This window comes from Cardiocondyla obscurior, linkage group LG07 (genome assembly GCF_019399895.1).
Source record: "Cardiocondyla obscurior isolate alpha-2009 linkage group LG07, Cobs3.1, whole genome shotgun sequence".
Taxonomy (NCBI): Eukaryota; Metazoa; Arthropoda; class Insecta; order Hymenoptera; family Formicidae; genus Cardiocondyla; species Cardiocondyla obscurior.
The window spans coordinates 7,257,698-7,277,568 of record NC_091870.1 but is presented as its reverse complement, the minus strand read 5'-3'; the positions used below and the strand labels follow the sequence as shown (position 1 = coordinate 7,277,568).

The 19,871-nt window shown below is 45.9% G+C and overlaps 1 protein-coding gene across 1 annotated transcript in view; it reads right to left on the bottom strand.

Moving 5' to 3' along the window:
- The window catches only part of LOC139103971 (uncharacterized), an 86,591-nt gene extending 67,107 nt beyond the window's left edge, over positions 1-19,484 (bottom strand). Inside the window, exons 1-9 of the mRNA XM_070659169.1 lie at positions 18,858-19,484; positions 18,446-18,760; positions 18,173-18,363; positions 17,912-18,060; positions 17,650-17,798; positions 17,387-17,536; positions 14,662-14,714; positions 10,764-10,858; positions 10,389-10,438 (exon numbers count right to left, since the gene is read on the bottom strand). Of these exons, the coding sequence (XP_070515270.1) occupies positions 10,389-10,438; positions 10,764-10,858; positions 14,662-14,714; positions 17,387-17,529 (341 nt within the window). The 5' untranslated portion in view covers positions 17,530-17,536; positions 17,650-17,798; positions 17,912-18,060; ... (1 more) ...; positions 18,446-18,760; positions 18,858-19,484. The remainder of the gene's footprint in view (positions 1-10,388; positions 10,439-10,763; positions 10,859-14,661; positions 14,715-17,386; positions 17,537-17,649; positions 17,799-17,911; positions 18,061-18,172; positions 18,364-18,445; positions 18,761-18,857) is intronic.
- Positions 19,485-19,871: the final 387 nt, after the last annotated feature.

The following is a 19,871-nucleotide window of genomic DNA, read 5'->3' as shown; positions in this document are numbered from 1 at the left end:
TGTCCGCGCGATACGCACCTAATTAAATCCGATGTTCGTTTATTTCTGGACTGAAAATACGGTTTGCGATAAAGATGTATCCTCCGGGGGAGGAATACCCGCGTCTAATACTCTTACATAATATTACATTTCCATAAATTAGGCAAATAAACGGGGGACGGAGACAGGGGCGCGGAAGCCACGTCCGCGAATTTCTACAACTGCGTGATATCATTTAACTCGAAATATCCATAAACCGAAGCTACAGCCGTACCGTAACCGCGGGGCTCGAAAGCAGCAACAATGTATTCGGCATTCTCTCTCGCCGGCAGGAGAGCGCCGGCACACCGCAGAAAAAAAAATAAGTATCGCCAAATTTTTACCATGCAATACCGTCGCAACGTGCAAAAACAAAGAGCCCGGAGGAAGATTCAATCGCGGCATTCAAGAAGGCAAAATAAAATTACGTGACATGCCGGCACAACAAAGTGTAGCATCAGCGGTTGTTCCATCACGCCGGGCCAATCGTAGCAAACCTCCATCCCCCGGTAAAGTCCGGATACATTCTCGAAAAGAGGGAAAAAAAAATCCATCGGTGCCGTGGGTGGGGCCGGGTGCGGGTGGTATATTGCAGATCAATACAATTGCACGTTAGTGCTAATAAATAATAGGCGGTGGGAGCAGAAAAAAGCGCGCAATGCAGCAACGAACACAACACACAAATAATACGCAATACATCAACCACGCCGGTAGGTAGGTACGTACGTGCCTACCTCTCGCTTCCACCCCCGCTCCACCGTCTCCCTCTTGCCACCCCACCTACCGCCAGTCCCCTTTTTTTCTGCCCCGCACCTATAACCGTGCAAGCACCACCCCCGGGGCACCGCCATTTCCGGACAAATAAACTCTAGTCGACGTAATTTTTACGCCGGGCGCCAAACGCGACGAAAAGCGGGGACCGCGAACGGCATTCGGCGGGAACAATGTGAAATTCTGCCCCGACCGTCTTTCCGTCCTCCGCGACTCAACCGCCCCGACCCGCGCGCTTTCGAGCGCACGATCCCACTCGTAAGATCTGATGATACGCGATACGGAATTTCGGTACGTTTTTTATTTTTTTTTATATTGCGTATAGATCGTGATCTTTTCAGATATATTAATTTAAAAAAATTAATACATAACTGTTTGAAATGTAAATACATAATTTCCACGATAGCATCGCGTTAAAAATGTTGGCTCCTCGAAAACGATCAAAACTTTTCAATTTATATATTTAATAAATCAGATTGAATATCTTATAAAGTTTCGGAAACATGCATCTCGAGTTACGAGTCTGTTGGAGAACGGCAGTACGAAACGATGATCGCAGTCGGGAGTGAAGGAAAATATGACCCGTTCGATATTTGGCGATAATTAAGAGTGATTAACGTTACGCGGCGGAAGAACGAAGGGCGTAGGGACAGCGCGTGTCCCAAAAGTCGTCGACGGCATGACTGTCGAACATTAGTTAATTTTGAAAAATTGCACTAAACACGCGCACGTGAATTGGCTTCGGGGGAGGCTTTGGCAGGCCAATCGGGAGGAGACATGCACGTAGATATCCTCTCTCTCTCCTCTCGCGTACGCGGCGATCGGGGGCTAGTCACCCCCGCGTCGAACCACCCCCCTTAAGGGCCCTTCCCGGCGTCCCGACCCCACCAAGCCCCTCGCTGTCTAGTGACCGACCCAACCTACCCACGCACACGTTAATGCCTGAAAAATGTACGGCAATTTTTTATTTTTTAATACGCTTCTTGTCTCTCTCTTTCTTGCCCCACGGCGCGGCATGAAGCCTGTTTCTCTCTTTCTCTCTCCGCCGCCCTCTCTACCTCCTCCGCGCCGCCACGTATGCGTGATGTAGCGCCTCGTTCGGTTCGTTCGGTTGGTCGGTCGGTCGGTGCGCGGCCTCTGGGTTTTTTTTTCGCTCTATCGATAATTTGTTTGGATAATTTCCAATGGTATTGATCTAGATGTACATCCTGCAGGACGAGCGCAACGCCTATACCCGTCGTGCACAAAGCGCGGCGATGGGCGCGCGTAGAAGCGGAGGACGAGACGGAAGGTGGAAGAGGGGTCGGGGGCTGATCGTGAGTTACTGACGTTTTAGTATTTATCCATCTACGAGCTCGTTTTCCGCGTATCCGCTTAGGCGGTGGAGACACCCACACATCTACACGCGATCGCGCACAGGCGTGCATCGTTCTCACGGAACGCGGCGCGGCTCGGGTCCAGACACCGGCGGGTGCACGAGTGCGTCCGGCCGTCCGGCGTTGTAATATTTCGTTAGCCGTACCGGGGCCATACGGGACGGGCGGGTGGGGATGGAAACTTTGATGAATCGCCCTCGTCGCCGATACCGCAGATCGACAGATACGATGGCTGGTCTGTCGTCGCGCGGATTCCCCGTCACGGGGGAAACGCCGAGAAAAAAGAAAGTTCGACGGGGCGACAGGTGCGCGCCCGGCCGCGGCTCGAAGGCTAAATGATCCTGTTTGCACACTCTTATCCTTGCACCTGCCTGTTGATTTTTTTTCGGAATCTTTAGAGTGTCCCGCGGTGATGTTCAATTTCAATTGCGCGAAATGACACCGAGCCGAGATTGAAATGCCTCCGGTATTGCCCGCGAATGACGCTCCTTTTAAATTTGGCAGAATAATCGACGTGTATAAAAACAAAAATATTAAACATATTGACGCGTTTATTTTTTTAATTCACTTTTGTGAATTATAGAATTTACCTTTCCGGCATGTGAAAATATCCAATGTTCATTTTATGTGTCATTTCAATTCTAAATCGGAATTAACAAATTTTTATCAATTTAATCGGTAATCGATTTTTTTAAGGACCGACCACGGCGACGGGGAATTGATTTTCATTGATAATATTTTCGGCATAATTAATTGTAAGAAGAACGAAAAAAGAAGGCGACGAATAAGGAAGAATTGTTTGCGCTCGCAACGACAGTGAACTAGCCGTGGAAAGAGTAACGGAATAAGGTCGAACGGATAAGAGGTAGGTTGAGGTGAGACTTCTGTTCTTTGGGGTTGGTTTTCACCTCACTTAGTCCTTCGTAACGGTCGACTCGGTGACCGAGGGTGCGACCGAAGCCCGGCGGGTGGGTGAAGATGAGGCCGGTCTTCGTACCTCTGAGTCAAGTTTTAATTAGCTTTTCCGAATTACCGATGTAGCGGAGCCCGACTCGCCGCTTCAGACTCCTTTGCCGGAAGGACAAAGAGAGCAAACTCGGAGCTGCCCACGTCTCGTTTTACCCTAGCCGCGTCCCGACTTGGACAATAGCCAAGCAGCCGAGCACGAGGATCTCGATCGGAACGCCTAACTCAGCGAGTGTTCGTAATTTTAATCCTTGGAACGACCATCTTATTAAGTATCTTCTTAAGTCGGATTTCATTAAGCGCGGTCGTAAGAAAAAAAAATAAAAAAATAAAAAAAAAAGAAAAAAAAATCATGAGCCGTTAATTCAATTATTTAGAGAATTACTCAAAGAAGATCGCACGTGGCGCAATAACGAGGTATCGTAACTGATTATCGCGAAACCGGCGGGCATGCCGTAGCGAGGTAACTCGAATTAATTAAAAATTGATAATTCTGTAGTCCCCGTGTTTATGCGGGCGCTCCCGCGATGCGTAATAACGTAAAAGTAAATAAGCAGCCGCGTATAACCGATACCTATTCCTGCGCGGTAAAACGAACAACGGGCACGACGTCGATCGGAAATATAGGAAATGGATAAGAATGCATTGATTATAACGAACTATAATGCGATTTCTCTGATACCGAAGCGGACGACGACGTTGTTCGAATCCATTTCACGTTACGTAAAATCCTATTAAACATCCGATGTATCGATGTTCTCGATAAACGCAAAGTAAACCGCTTTAGCCTGTTACTGGTGTTGACCTATGACTAATGATTAAAACGCAGATTTCTAAACAATGTTTCGACCGGTCTTGAATTATCCCGCTACACGTATCGAATCTCCCGTTTTCGATCTTTGTAAATCTTGATGCTTTCGAAACTCCATCAGCGTCATGAATCGACGCAGTGGGAGGGATGGCGCAACGATTGACAATGGAATTTATACATTGACGCAGAAATCGCGCGTTATTGAGTTTGATACACCCCGGGGGTACAATATATCTAATGAAATTAATTAACATTGTAATTATTGACTTCACAAATAATTAAACGCCAAGTTACCTGCGAGTTGATAAATAATCATTCGGATGCTATTATCCGCATTTACGCGGCAACGCGGGAAGATTATTATTTTTAATTCACTTCATTATTTATCAACTAAGCAATTTAACGTGGCCGACAAATTTATACATTTATACAATCTGCTCCGAATCAGTCTTACGAATTGTACCGCGTCGCTTCTTTCGGTTAAAGGCGATACGTTTAAAAGATTTTTACAAGATTTGTCGAATAAAGAACTAGAGCAAGATAAAATAAAAAAAAAGGGGGAAAAAAATTTTAAAAAAAAGAAAAAAAGAAAGCGCATTCTGGCGCAAGTGATGGTGCCTACGGTGATGCCCGTACCGCGGTACGCCAGAGATCCCTCAACGTTTTTCTCGCGAGGGTGGAGACCCCGAGTTGACCAAAAATCTCGCGAGCCTCCCTCGCATCCCCAATCTCGCGAAAGCCGTCGAATTCGTTTAACGAGGACGGTCGGACGGCAGAGGCCTGTCGTCGAAAAAATCGTCGCCACACCCACACCCGCACCCACCCACATGCCCCACTCTCCTCTCCTATCTCACCCGGTTCCCCTGCACCCTGTGGAACCCCCTCGACGCGGGAGGGGGCATGCTAGCCGTGCCATCAAGGTGCTCGATATTCCGCGCATTTCGGTATTTCCCAATTAATAGGAAAGCGCGCGCGAGAGAGCGTTCGCTCGCTCGCTCGCTTGCTCGCTCGCTCGGCCGGTCTCTCGCGCAAATAGGAACAAAAAGAAGCACGTATACACGTACGTGTGCCGCACGCGCGAGCAAGCGGCCGCGTGCGCACACGCGCGTGCACGCCGAAATATACGGGCACGCGTAAACACACGTATGCGATCGTGTACCTATACTATCGCGCACGCGTATTCTGACAAAGCTTCTAACGCGAAAAAAAGCAGGGACTGCAAGCGGGAGGGCGCGACGTAGGGCGGCAAGGGGGAGGGGGAGAGGGAGACGAGGGGGTGAATGGTCGAGCGCGAGTAGCGACGACTAGCGCGGGTGAGAGCGAGAAACCGGACGATTGGATAGAATCAGCAGTCTGCGAGTAACAATGGGGGGTTCAATTGAAAAAATAATTTAATGTGTCCTTTTAATTAAACAGAGAGGAGGGACAGGCGGGTGAGGACCGAACGGGTGGCGTACACCGCGGCGTAGGACGGAGGGAGCACGGGGATGGATGGACGAGAACCGAAAGAGGACGTACGGGGGTGGCGCGGAGAAGCAACCGGCAGCAGGAGGACGAGGTAGAGGACGCGGAAGAGGAGGAGGTGGAGGCGCGGCTCGGATGGACGCGGAAATTTAAAACCTGATCAATTGATAGGACGGAATGAAAAAAGTAGGGTTGTGGGGTTGCGCGGGTGGCGGTGCCGGAGGAGAGAGAGAGCGGGGGTGCCACGGCGCATCGACGGCGGTAGGGGGATGACGAGGCGGAGGAAGGCGGCGGAGGAGGCGACGAAGAGAGAGGGACCGAGGGGCCCGGGGGGTGCAGGTTGGCCCGCGGAATAGGGGTGAGACGAGGGGGATAGCAGGCGAGAGGCAGGAGAGAGGAGGCCGCGGCGAGAGAGGCGGATAGATGGGATTGCCGGGCATTATTCTGAAACGCGAATTTGTTCATTTGTTTCTTCCCTCTGTATGCGCCGCGGCGTGTGTGCATCCTTTTATCGACTGAAATCCAGGCTTCGAATTACCGTGCAAATGATTTTTTTTTTTTTTTTTGAGTGCGCACTCGCGCTAGTCCGCCCCCTCGGTCTCCCCCTCCCCCCTGATACGGCACCCTCCGCGCGTCAGCCCCCGGTCCAGGTCTCTTCCCTCCCGATTTTCTCGCTGCAACCCTCTTCTGCATCGCGCCGCGTACAACGGACCCCGCGACACCCGCACGCGCGCGCGCGTTTTGAACTCAAAAGGAATTTAAAACCACTGCCGATGCCCGCCACCGCCACCGCCACCGCCGTTGCCGCCGCCGCTACCGCCGCAGCAGCACCATGAGATGACGCACAATGAAACAAACGAAAAATGGGGAATTCCCCGATCTGTCGCGTTACCTGCGGGTCTCGTGTTACCTGAGTTCCGACACTTTACGACGAAAATGCGCTTGGCGTCGCGTTCGTATCCCAAATCCGCCTGAGCACTTGATTCTGTTTTCGGTACCGAGATTCGAAAATCCCAAAGCTTATGAGACACGCGCATAGATACCTTAACATATTTTTTTTCCTTCCTCAAAGGAATACCGATTATTAATATGAATTTTATATACCTCCATAAATGAATAATTACCGTAAATTGTTTCGCAATTTTATTTTCATAGCCCGTACAAGAAAGAGATGTATAATCAATTTTATTTGGCGCGTATATATAAATACAGTTCGCCGGTACCATCGGTATTCCATTGGTGATTTAAATGCCCTGATATCGCCGCCGAGTTCAAAGCGATAATTGAGTTCTCACCGACAATTCAACGGTCATCGTAATGACAACCCGTCGCCGTGGACATGGTCGGTTTGAAACCACTGCCGGCGATGAAAGTCAGCGCGCGGCACCGCGGACGCGGGCAACTTCTTCACAATTGACTTCGTTAACGCGACGTTTCCGACGCGGAAGAGCGCAAGTACGACGACGACGTACGGGCGCTCCTGAATCCCAATGGACATTATTACGAGGCGAACTGAACCATAGATAAACTCCCGGCGCACGAGATCACGGAGCGCCGCTGCCGAGCAATATGAAACTCCTCGATCTAATATGGCTTGAGGCGGCGACGAAGCGTGACGTCACATCCGCCGTCCCGTCCGCCGGTCATCTTGAATATTGAGTCGACCACCGGCGGACCGGAAGTTATGAGATTCGGATTCCCGACCCTGATGCCCCGATCTACGTTTATATATCACGAACGGCTCCGTTTCGGCTCGGTGAACGTCTCCCGAGCATGCGACTTTCCCTTGCGTTTGCGCCTCGGCGCTGGACGCCGCGGATTAATGCCGCCTCGCACACACCGCCCCGTATTTTACCGCGGCGGAACGTATCGGTGTAATACTCCGTGCAGCCGAGTAAACAATCTGTAAACGAGAGGAGGCCGCAATACTCCGGCGTACGAAGGGATAAATAAATAATCGAGCCGAACTCTGATTTGCGCTGTTTAACGCGACAAAAATAACGCGCGCTGTGCAAATTGTGAAAATTACGGGATCGGACGATGTATAATTTTGCATGACGCAAATTGCATTTCGCGCTTATTTCCGCGAATCTTTCTGCGATACTTTGTATAATGTATTTATACGAATGCGAGAACTGGAGCGGCGCATTAATAATAACCCTATTAGCCGACTGTACCGGGGCAAAACAATCGATAATTCATTTGTTGTGTCCATTAAAAATGTAATTTAAAAATATATTAAAGGGGTCGGCTCTGACGACGAAGAGAGAACGACAATGATAGATAGACCGGGAGAAAGTGAGACGAATGAGGAGGAGAAATGGAAGGAAAGAGAGAGACGAAAGGCGGAAGAGCGAAAGAGAGAAAGAGAGAGATATTGAGAAAAGCGCGGAGGCGGAGGTATGCCGGTCGAATGCAAATGAATTATTAAAAATTTAATCAATCGAATCGGCAGTGCCTTGCTTCCCATCTACGACGTAATGATTATTCATGCTGAGGTGGTTTCGCGCGAACGAATATTTATAATTTGTTTATTTAAATTGTTCGGCCGGCTCCGTCAGCGGGTCGCGCACCCTCGCGAAATTGCGTTATTAAGTTTACCGTTTCGTATAAATCGCGTTTCCCGGCCAGATTATTGGAAACTCGGAAGCTGCCCACTTTATACGCTCTTACAGTATGTAGGGGCCAGAGGGTCTCGCGCCACCTTTTCTCACCGGCGAGAACGTATTTACAATACCGGCGAATATCTGCATAAAAGCCAGATTTGCCGGCATAGACTTAACACTTTTCATTTATCCGCCGAACTGCATGCGCGCGGGCACCGCTAATAAAATTCATACCTCGCTCTTAGTGCAGTTTGTCAACATGCATTATACATGCATGCCAAACATCGCAAATGACTTTTCAAAATGTTTTTCTTCGCATATAATAAATGTTATTTCAAATATATATTCTATTTACGTTGCAATCGGAAGTTAATTTGTAGTGTACGATTTCGCTAAACTCAAAAATCTTTCGCGACACGGTATTACATATATACCTATGAAAGAGTCAATTATTAATTCGTCGCGTTCGAGCAGATGGGACCTGAACGTCTATCGTTTCTTATAAGAGAACGGACCGCCCGACTCCTTGAGGAAAGACCGGGCGCGCTCGCCCGAGAAGAATGCTTGCAAATTTGAGAACGTCTCGCGACCCTTTCGAGATCCCCCCCCTCACCCCCCGTCGTTCGCCCGCCACGCGTCTCTCCGCGTCATATCCCAACGTAATGTCGATCGATCCGCTCATTTAAATGTTGACCGCCTCGGCGGGATATAAAATTCAAAGTGCCTTCATAGATACTTTCATATGCGGCGATCACTTCGCTCCATCCGCGGCGGCCTATCCATTTCTGTCTCGATCTCTGTCCCTCCTGGATCCCATCGGTCGAAACGTATTCGTCGGCCTAATATATTTATGCAGGAATATATGCATGTACATGGAGCCCACTCTCTATCCCTCCCTTGCGCGCGAGGCCCTTTACGAAACGCGTGTGTACTAGTACACATGCATACGAAATTATACACGTGGTGGTAAGATTATGCATGTGCCTGACCTCGAGAATCGATACGTATATGGGGGAAGGGGTGGGGGGAAAGGGGGCGGTCGGGGGGTGCGAAGTGGTCAGCCAAACTTTCCGGCTGCTCACCCACCGCCGAGTTTTCTCGCGCGGTCTAAGTACATATCACATTTCGATATCGATAGCCTACTGAATTAATGCATTTAAACAATAAGATATAAAATAACTATTCCAACGATTTAATCCAACGTGTAACCTCTATCTCTCGCCGTTCGTACCGCGACTTGATAAACTTTAAATTAAAGGAACAAATTTTTTTATGCAAATGCCGAAATTTTTAAGTTACCGAGTTTTGTGTGCCAGTCTGTTAACATGTTCTGATTTACGAATCAAGTTATTCAACACCGACGTTCTTCTTTATACGGAATAATAAATAGAAAAAATACAGGTTATGCATGGCGGCTAGTAAATCTCTTCTCACTTTCTATTTATTTTCAATATTCTTCATATAGTTCGGAAGATTATACTTCGAAAGTAAATACGAGCTCCAAACGAAACTCGTTAACCTGTCGATGCTCACAATCTTCTTATTGGTTAAAACGACGGCGGATTCGCAGTGTTACGCAGCTACCTTCGAATTCCGAAATTGGATGATGGCACGAAACATAAATAGTCCGTGAGGTTTTTAATCATTTTCTCCTCGCGCGGAATACAAAGTTCAACGCGCGTCCATGTTGCTCGAAGGGAAGAAAAACATTGCGTCGGTACAACGCTGTCAAAATATACCTTCCTCGCATCCGTCCCGCGGGCTCCACATTACGCGAACGTTAAATATTATTTTTAGGGGGACACATTTATTTGCGAATAAAAAATAGAGCTGTCTCGCGAATAAAGTGGAACCTCCGCGAATACGCGAAGCGTATTTCGCCGAAGCGCCTGTTGCTAAATATTCACGCGGTCTCTTCTCCCCCCTCCCTACCTCACCCCCCTATTTCTCCCCTGGTATGTCCCACCCCAATGATATTCGCGTGCACGCTAATTACTCAGTAAACAGTAATTAATTTTCCGAATATAGAACATTACTTTTTTCTTCTTTTTTTTTTTTTTTTTTTTAGTTTTATTAAATGTATAATATGAAATAACTAATCATACCGCTGTGATAAGCTTCGTGAAGCAAAGTAGAATGATTTTTATAGCAAAAATGATAAATGTGTAGTGCAAAATACTATCTCGGTTGTATCAAGACACCTTTTTCTTTATATGATAACTATTTTAAATAGTCTCTTTATGTTGCATTATTGTACATAACGTTTTTATATTATTTCATATTATATGGTTTTATATAATATTATTACTATTTTTCTACGTGTAACGTACAATTTTCTATAATCCTGACATTATAAAAAAAATATTTCTGACTCACCGATCCGATGCGCGGCAGCGGAGTTTTACAGCCATATAGCTTTGACGATACTGTAACATAAAAATATAAAATATAAATTGTAGAGACGTTCAAAATAATGCTCACCATTAAAAAAAAAAAAAGAAAAAAAATTTTCACGCGTCTCTAATTAGTTTTTCAATTAAATAGTACAAAAATAAAGCTATCTATTATGTGAACGAGATCTCAAGTAAATTAAATTTCTCTAGAATGTAAAATTTTTTTTTTTCCAGTAATTATTAAATTTTCTATTATTTTATTTTATTTTATTTTTTTTCTTTATCGTTACCGAAACGACTAAGTGGACTCGTTAAATAGCAGAAAACAGATTATATTTAAATGATAAATAGTGCTTACATCAACGTTGCCCCGCTGAAGCCCGATGCCCTTCCTGGACCTCCTCCTCCTCTCAGTACGTCTGGGATGTTGCTTCCTTCTACGGCGTCCAGTCACTTGCGAAAAAAAACGCAGATGAACAAACTGCAATCGCGCGAATACGGCACTCCCGTTTACAAATTCCTTCGCCCGAAAAACTTTGCGCAACACTCCCGAAACATACGCCCGACGAGCCGGCTGCGGCTCGTTTAATGAACTACATTTGCGACACGCGCGGATAATTAAATCCGCGCAACGCGTACGGCACTCCCGTTTTATTAATTATAAAAATAAATTTCATAAATTTATTTATTCTCGCACGATTAATACGGCTCTCCCGGAGCGAGCTCTATAAAACGGACGCGGTTGAGTTCGGAGGTTAGACTCGGAAGCTACACGTCGGCGAAGATGAGAGGAGCCAGCTTCTCCAGATTTTGATCCATAAACAGAACAAGAATTCTCGTTTAAACGACAATCGATGAATAATGAGCCCACCCATCGTGACGAGATCGTACCGATGGGAGGGAAGGTGCTTGGCGACAAAATCACGCAAGCAACCGACGCGTACTACATACGAGAATACAAAGATCGGATACGAGAACGATTGCTACGTTATAAGTAATTACGAAATATAGTTACGTTTCTTCCGCTCCGTTTTAGAGTTCGCGATTCTCGAAGCGTTCGAACGGCTCGCCTGGTCCTTGCAATCTGCCGAGCGCACAAGTTCGTTACAAAGATGGTTGTCTTTTCGTTTTCGTCAACGCCACTGTCCGAGTGAGCGCGAGCGTCGGGGAGAAGGAACGAGTGCGCGAAGTGTGAGCGAGTGCAAGATCGCGGTGCGCGCAGCTACGTTCACTACGCGCGGGATATTCGCTTTGAGGAACACTTTCCCCGCGAGGCGCATCGATGGCAGAATTTACGTCGCGTTGGCAAATAGGTGCGTTTATCAAACATAATTAATATACATATTTCAGGACGCGTTCCGCGGCTCCGATGCCTGCGTATCCGTAATATCTAGTACGTTAAAATATTTATGCAGCAGCGATAAATTCTCGTCTCGACAGCGACGGTGATAAGTGTCACGAGTACATTTATTCTTCACAAGCGAATAATTTTAATTGCATTATCTCGTAAAGTATTTTATACAGACTACAACGTACCGAAGAAACGAGTTGTTTTCAAAATGTATAGATAACGAAGAAAAAAAAAAAAGAGGGGAAATTAAAAGATCGTCGTTTATAGTATGAACGAAACGAGGAAGGACATACACGAAAGCATTCCGATGGTATTTCGATGGGATATGAAAGAAGAAGGGCGAAAAATGATCAAATTTTTTGGGTAGAGGGACTGGTTGGTTGTAGTTCAATGCATTTACAGATACGCGCGGATAAACGCGACGGCAATGTATAGGCGCGTATACGCAATAGTGCGCGCACGTACGTAGATGTTAATTTATTAATATTTAATTTCATGTACGTAAACGACATACATATTTAACTTAATATTTATATGTAAGTCTAATACGTATACATATATGCACGCGCGTATCTATCTATAAACTATACGTATACTCACATCGAGACTACGTAACCGCGTTAGCGGAGAGAATCTGGCCGCGGGGTGCTTTTTAAAAATTCGTGATTTTAAAATTCGCGTTGGCAAACAGTCCCCACTCGATTCGAAGCGCGCTCACTCCATGAACGGCTCCCTTCTGCACCCCTTACGGCACCCACCCCCGTCGCCGTTTCGACTCTTTTAGCTGCACTCATGCCGCCGACGGCGCCAATGGATGACAAAATATAAGCTCCAAGCCTGGATTCAATCAGAAATGGCGGCGACCCGCGCCACACATACGCAACGCTTTTTTTTTTTTTTTTTTTTTTTTTTTTCCTTTGTCGGCGGACACCCCTGCCTGGGTTTTCCGCGGGTCGACGGCTCGATAAATAACCATAAGAACGCGGAGACTCACTTTGTATGCGAATGAAACGATCATATGTACGCCTTTCCGTAGTTTTAGAGATAATGAAGCGGTCGGCAGACTGCAAAGAATTGTTTGGAACGAACCGCAGTGCGGTTTCGTCACCCTCGATGCAACGGGCACCCTCTTATTCTTACATTACGCGGCTAGCGTGTGTGACAGTGTTCGAAACCGGCATCGATAAGTAGCAGCGGGAAACGCGAGATCGCAATGACTAGCTAAATCTGTTTTTTTCTTTCTTTTTTCATCCCCCGTAAATTACAGCACAATGAATGTCATCGTAATAAAAACTGATGTAATACCGGTTGAAAATCAAAATTTTATTTTGCGCGATATAAATATATTGTTTATACTGTTTACGGTATAAAATATTCAAGGTATTTTCGTGAATATATATTAACCCGATTATCAGTGAAACGTTTAAACATCCTAATCTCTTTCTCAAATCACTACGTGACATATAAAATGAAACAAAGTATCAAACGTCAGATGCATAAAAGCAGGATAAGAAGGAAAGCTTTTGCAGCTTTCCATAAACAGGTTAATAACCAAAGCGAATAGTAATTAAAAAAAAGAAATCCTAATAAAAGAAATATTTTACCCAATCGCATCCTTATCAGAAAAATTAGATTCGATGGATAAATATTTGCGCAACCGTAAGCGAAATATATTTGAAACGACCGGTGAGATTTGTTGCGGGAATTACAATTTTTTTTTTCCTTTTTTTTTTTTTTGGCGAAAAAATAAAAGTTTACATTTCCTGCAACTAAATTTTTAATCAAGCCGACTTTATATCAGGACAAATTTTTATTCGCGGCCGCATACGATGGCGGGTTCCCTTTGAATCGAATATTTTATTGATCAGCATCGAACGCGTCTCGTGGGAATTGAGACCAACCGAGATTTCGACATGGATACGATTGATTATGTAGCGCCATTACAAAATATTCTAAGTGCGAAAATTTTAGATCAAGATTCATATTTATACGGCTATAAACCGCGCGCTGAAGAATTCAGCTCGAGATACGTCTTATGAATAAGTCAATGTTAAACTTTAATAGTCACACATCGCGATACTTGCACGTTCGACTCGAGAAATTTAGACGAAGTCTGTTTCGAGCCGCGACGCGCGCTTCTCACGGTTCGATATGTTTGCACGATAGTTGTTAATCGCGGGGGGGTTTTTACTATTACCGGTGCGATTGTGCACCAGTGGGAAAATGAGGGAGGCCAAGCGGCTTCGCGTGGCTACCTGTAGGTCCGTGTGTCGCGTCGATGATAATAACACAGCAGCGGCGGCTTTGCGTGCGCCACACGTTCTCAACGAACACCAAGATCGCAAACACCAATAGGTCTCGCCGTTACGGAACATTTGATGGTCCACGAGATAAATGTCGGGTCGTTTTTTCGAAATTATATTTAATAAGCAAAATAAATTCTGGTGTTCTTTCTTTTTTTGTTAGTCGAACAACCCCGAGTTATCGTCTGATATAAGTTCACCGAGAATAAATAACTTCTGCGACGGACAATTATTATTTAAGTGCATTCTGGTTACTCGTCGGAATAAGCATATCGTGTGATTTATTTACTTCACTTAGCCCTTAATTTTGTAGATGTAGCGACAACCTCTTTGCAAAGCCGACTTTCAAATTATTTTATTAATTTTAAGAATGTATGAAACATCGAAAAAAATCACACATTTAAATTGGACTATATTAAATTTAAATTAGACTATAAATTGCAAATTGAAATCTTTTCCTGATGTTTATAAGCGATAATAATTTCTGTCACAATGTTTACGATTAGATTTGAATTACTTTTATGCATCGTCATTTGAACTTTTTACTGATTTAGACATACATAATTTGTATAATGTATATAATTTAAAGTTAATTCACTTACCGTTTTGGGATTGAGAGCACGTGGCCACATGTGGATCGCGTGATTCAGGCAACCTGAAACAGATATCGAGCATTTATTTATATGTGCCATCTCATTTAATTAATGCACTTAAAATATATCACGTTTGCAACAGTCAGTTTCGATCGTACATTTTCGTGCGATTGCATCTTAACTTGTCTAATTACGACTAGTATAAAATTTTATTAATATTAACATGATACGGGCAGTTTCGAACGTGTCGGGTAAGCAGAACGTCGCATCGATTTTGAGAATCGGCTAATGAATGCGTTCGTAATTAAGGTCATGTTTTAACATTTTTTAACTGCGTGACATAAAGTTGGTATTTGCTAGCTGTTAAAATCCTGTTGAGTTTCGTGTTTTATTTTAATTCGCGGGCGTCGGGTGGATCGTAGAGCGCCCTATTTGTTTCACGTTTTATTTATTTTATTTATTTTATTTTTTCTTTTTTTTTATAATCAATTAACGCGTCGGGAGTGTCGTGCGAAGTGTCGTGCGATTATCCCGTCTTGGTGATTACGCGCGATCGTAATTAACTGTTCTTTTGCAGGTGTGTGATGTGCGAGTGCAACGAATGAATCTGATTGTGAGAGGAGAAGCAGTCGGCTTGGGAGGCTTCGGACGACAGCGATCATACATACAGAGTGAGTAAATCATTTTTTTTTTTTTTTTTTTTTTTTTTTACATTTGTTACACGTAGTATTAATTATTTGAAATAATTTGATGCAAGTAATAATTATTCCTTTAAGTGTTAATTATATATATTCGGAGCAATGCCGTAATTTACATATATTTCCAACTTGTATTTTAATAATTCCAATACAACTCTACCGTAGCACGTTGCATTGCTGAGCAATAAAATATATTATTTTTTGTCCTATTGAACTCCACACTCTCGAATTTTTATGTATTAAAAAGCGCGAATTGAAGGAAAACAAAAACAAAATATGTCAGCAATTGCAGGCGTACATATAAAATTAACAATTAACTTAAAAGTACCACTGACAAGTCGCGAACATGTTATACTTAGCTTTTCGAGGGCCGGGCAAATGGAAAAAAGGTCGCGCAAAGATAGCATCCGGGACGAGCGGAAAAAAATTCAGATATTCCCGCGAGCTAAACCGTGTGACACAAGCAAAAGTCATTTCGATGCGCTACCGTCTATTTATATTTCACAAATCGCTTTCAAAAAGAGCGCAATACTTTGGGATTAGCGTACCGCGCAAAAAAATGTCACAGAGAATCGTCTATGAGCCGTGCGGCAACGAGTCAGGAAAAAAATTCGGAAATATTATTAAAAGCCGCCGGATCATTGCTGCGCGCACCCCCGGCGAGCGCACTGTGGTCGTCAGGGTGCGAGGGGGATGGTCTGCTAGGCCGTTGGTTATCTTCGGCGGACAGCCCATATTCAAATACGAGCCGGTCGTACGTGTCCGAGATGAGAGGGAGGAAGAGAGAGAGAGAGAGAGAGAGAGAGAGAAAGAGAGAGAAAAAGAGAAGGAGTGCGGGGTGGCGGCGGCGGGCACCCCTTAATGCCGCGGCATAAAGTATGTATTACGCGATATAAAGCCATAGAGAAAGGGAGGAAATAAAGTGCGTCGCCGCTGGCGAAACTGGGTCTCCATATGAAACGCACGTTGGGATTTTTCGGTCACGTTTGCCTGATTGCAATCAGGCTACTCGTCGATCTTGCAAATAAAAGTTATATGGCGACTGTTTGTGCTGAATTACTGACACGTGTTTTGTACCCAAAGCATCCTGCCGCGGCGTGCACGCTGCCGCCGCTGCTGTTAGCAGCACGAAAAATTCGACGGTCCCAGCGCGCCGCGAGCAGCCAGATCGTCTCGTCTCGTAAGTGAAACGTTCGAAGCGAATGGAAATATTGAGTACACGCTGTTACGAATACGCGTGTCCCGGGTGTATCGCGTTGTTCGCGCAGGCGATGCTCGCTACACTAGATTAAAATCGAAGAGAGGGAAAGAGAAAGAGAGAGAGAGAGATAGAGAGAGAGGTGTAATTAAAGCGTAACCCGTAAAATTCGTTTCGAGAAATAATAGTTTGTAAACTAAGTTATTTCGAATGTGGAATAAGAGCGCTGATATATAAGAGAAGAGGAGAGAGCGAGAGAGAGAGATAGAGTTAAATTTATTAAATGCGTGACGACATAATCTAATATTATATATATTTTATTATAATCTAATATATTTAATACGGTCCGTGTTTAATATTATGCTTAACACGATTTATGATTACCGTTGCATATTTTTAATTGAATCCGACGTTTTAATATTTACTGAATATTACGGAGCGCGTCGTTTACTTTTACATGTAATAATTTTCAGTAATGAACCATGGATGTGTTAACATTTACTCTCGCACGAAGTGAATCAAGCGAAAGGACCAATCAGTATTGCGGAAAAGCGGCGGCAATTAAATCTCTACAACTCCTTTTTACATTAGGACTAGACATTAAAGAGCGTACGAGTCATTTATTCTAGCCTCTTCTACGATTAAAAAGAACTGTGTTAGAATTTATAAATATCTATTTCTTTACGTTGGTAACGTAAAATACAAATGATTGATTTAATCAGCGTTAATCAAGTAACGCAACGTATGCGCCACGCAAGAATTTGTGATGCGTTGAAATTAATGTTCAATATAATATTCGGCACGTAAATTCTTTTACAGTGCGTTAAAGTATACATACCGGTGAGAGACAACAAGCACAGGACACGCTAGCGGACAGCGGGTAGCGAGCAGCAAGCGGCGAGTGACGAGTTGGAGCGAGCAGTAACTGCGTGGTCTCTCTCCTTTCCCCGCAACTACCTGTCCTTCGCTACGGTCGAGCATGCAGCAACTGCGTATGTGAAAGACGTTTGTTAATCCTTACGTCGCCAGACAAATTTCCAATAAACAAAGACGTGATATTCGGCACGTAAATTCTTTTACAGTGCGTTAAAGTATATGTACCGGTGAGAGACAACAAGCACAGGACACGCAGCGGGCAGCGGGCAGCAAGCGGCGAGCGACGAGTGACGAGTTGGAGCGAGCAGTAACTGCGTGGTCTCTCTCCTTCCCCCGCAACTACCTGTCCTTCGCTACGGTCGAGCATGCAGCAACTGCGTATGTGAAAGACGTTTGTTAATCCTTACGTCGCCAGACAAATTTCCAATGAACGTAGACGTAATATTCGGCACGTAAATTCTTTTACAGTGCGTTAAAGTATACGTACCAGTGAGAGACAGGCAGAAGACTGCAGCGGGGAGCGGGGAATGGGCAGCGAGCAGCGAGCAGCAAACGAGTGGGAGCGAGCAGTAACTGCGTGATTTCTCTCCTTCCCCCGCAACTACCTGTCCTTCACTACGGTCGAGCATACAGCAACTGTGTATATGAAAGACGTCCATTAATCCTTACATCGCCAGACGAATTCCCGATGATCGAAGACGTAATATTTGGCACATAAAATCTTTTACAGTGCGTTAAAGATACATACCGGTGAGAGACGGGCAGAGGACCGCAGCGGAGAGCGGGGAACGGGCAGCGAGCAGCGAGCGACAAGTGACGAGTGGGAGCGAGCAGTAACTGCGTGATCTCTCTCTCTCTCTCTCCTTCCCCCGCAACTACCTGTCCTTCGCTACGGTCGAGCAGGCAGCAAGTGCGTACGTGAGAGACGTCCCGCCAATCCTTACATTGCCAAACGAATTCCCGATGAACGAAGACGTAATATTCGATACGTAAAATCTTTTGTGCGTTAATGTATACGTACCGGTAAGAGACAAGCAGAGGACACGAAGCAGGCAGCGAGCAGCTAGCGACGAGTGACGAGTGGGAGAGGGGAGCGAGGAGCGAGGAGCGAGCGACGAGTGGGAGCGAGCAGTACCACGTGATCTCTCTCTTTCTCCCTCCACTACCTTTCCTTCTCTACGACCGAGCAGGCAGCAAGTGTGTACATGAGAGGCGTCTCGTCAACCTTGACGTCGTCAGACGAATTCCCGATGAACGAAGGCGTAACCTTGGCCCAAACTAGCTTCTCCAATCCATGCTCTGTCTTCAGAGAGTAACAGCAACCACGTTTTCTTTTCTGTAAAGTAAGTAAGCCTTGTACACAACGCGAGTGAGCGACAAGCAGAGGTCGGTCGGAAGGATGGCGTACGTGGGCTTGTGCGCGCGGTGCTTACACGATCGCGTTCTGTATGATGGCTGCACCGGCGACTACTCGACTGGCCATCTTGAATTATCTGGGCCGTCTTCACTCCGCGACGTAATGCGGGACCGTCACAATCACGCAATCTGCGGCAACTTAACGGCGTACGACTCGCGCACGCGGTGCTTACGTGATCGCGTCCTGTATAATGACTGCACCGGCGAATACTCGACTGGCCATCTTGACTTATCTGAGCCGTCTTCACTCCGCGACGTAGCGCGGGACTGCCACAATCGCGCAACCTGCGGCAACTTAACGGCGTACGACTCGCGCGCGCAGTGCTTACGCGATCGTCTCCTGTAAGATGGCTGCACCCGCGACTATTCAGCTGGCCATCTTGATTTATCTGGGCCGTCTTCACTCCGCGACGTAATGCGGGACCGCCACAATCACGCAATCTGCGGTAACTTAACGGCGTACGACTCGCGCACGCGGTGCTTACGTGATCGCGTCCTGTATAATGACTGCACCGGCGAATACTCGACTGGCCATCTTAACTTATCTGAGCTGTCTTCACTCCGCGACGTAGCGCGGGACTGCCACAATCGCGCAACCTGCGGCAACATAACGGCGTACGACTCGCGCGCGCAATGCTTACGCGATCGTCTCCTGTAAGATGGCTGCACCGGCGACTATTCAGCTGGCCATCTTGATTTATCTGGGCCGTCTTCACTCCGCTGACGTAGCGCGGGACCGCCACAATCGCGCAACCTGCGGCAACGGCGTACGAGACTCGCGCGCGAGTTCGTATCATTGCATCGCGCACAATGGTCGATTACGCAGTCACCGACACGGGCAGGTATTTACGCGCTCCGTAATAATTATAATTTTACAGCGTATTCGTATCGATGTGTTATAAATGAACCAAAACTTTTCTTCCGTTTCAGATTCAGAAGAGAAACCGAGCGCTCTCGCCGCCGTAACTTGGTGATCGATGCGTTCCTCGCGAATGTTCTGTGAGGACGGAGGTACCGGCCCGACGTCCGAC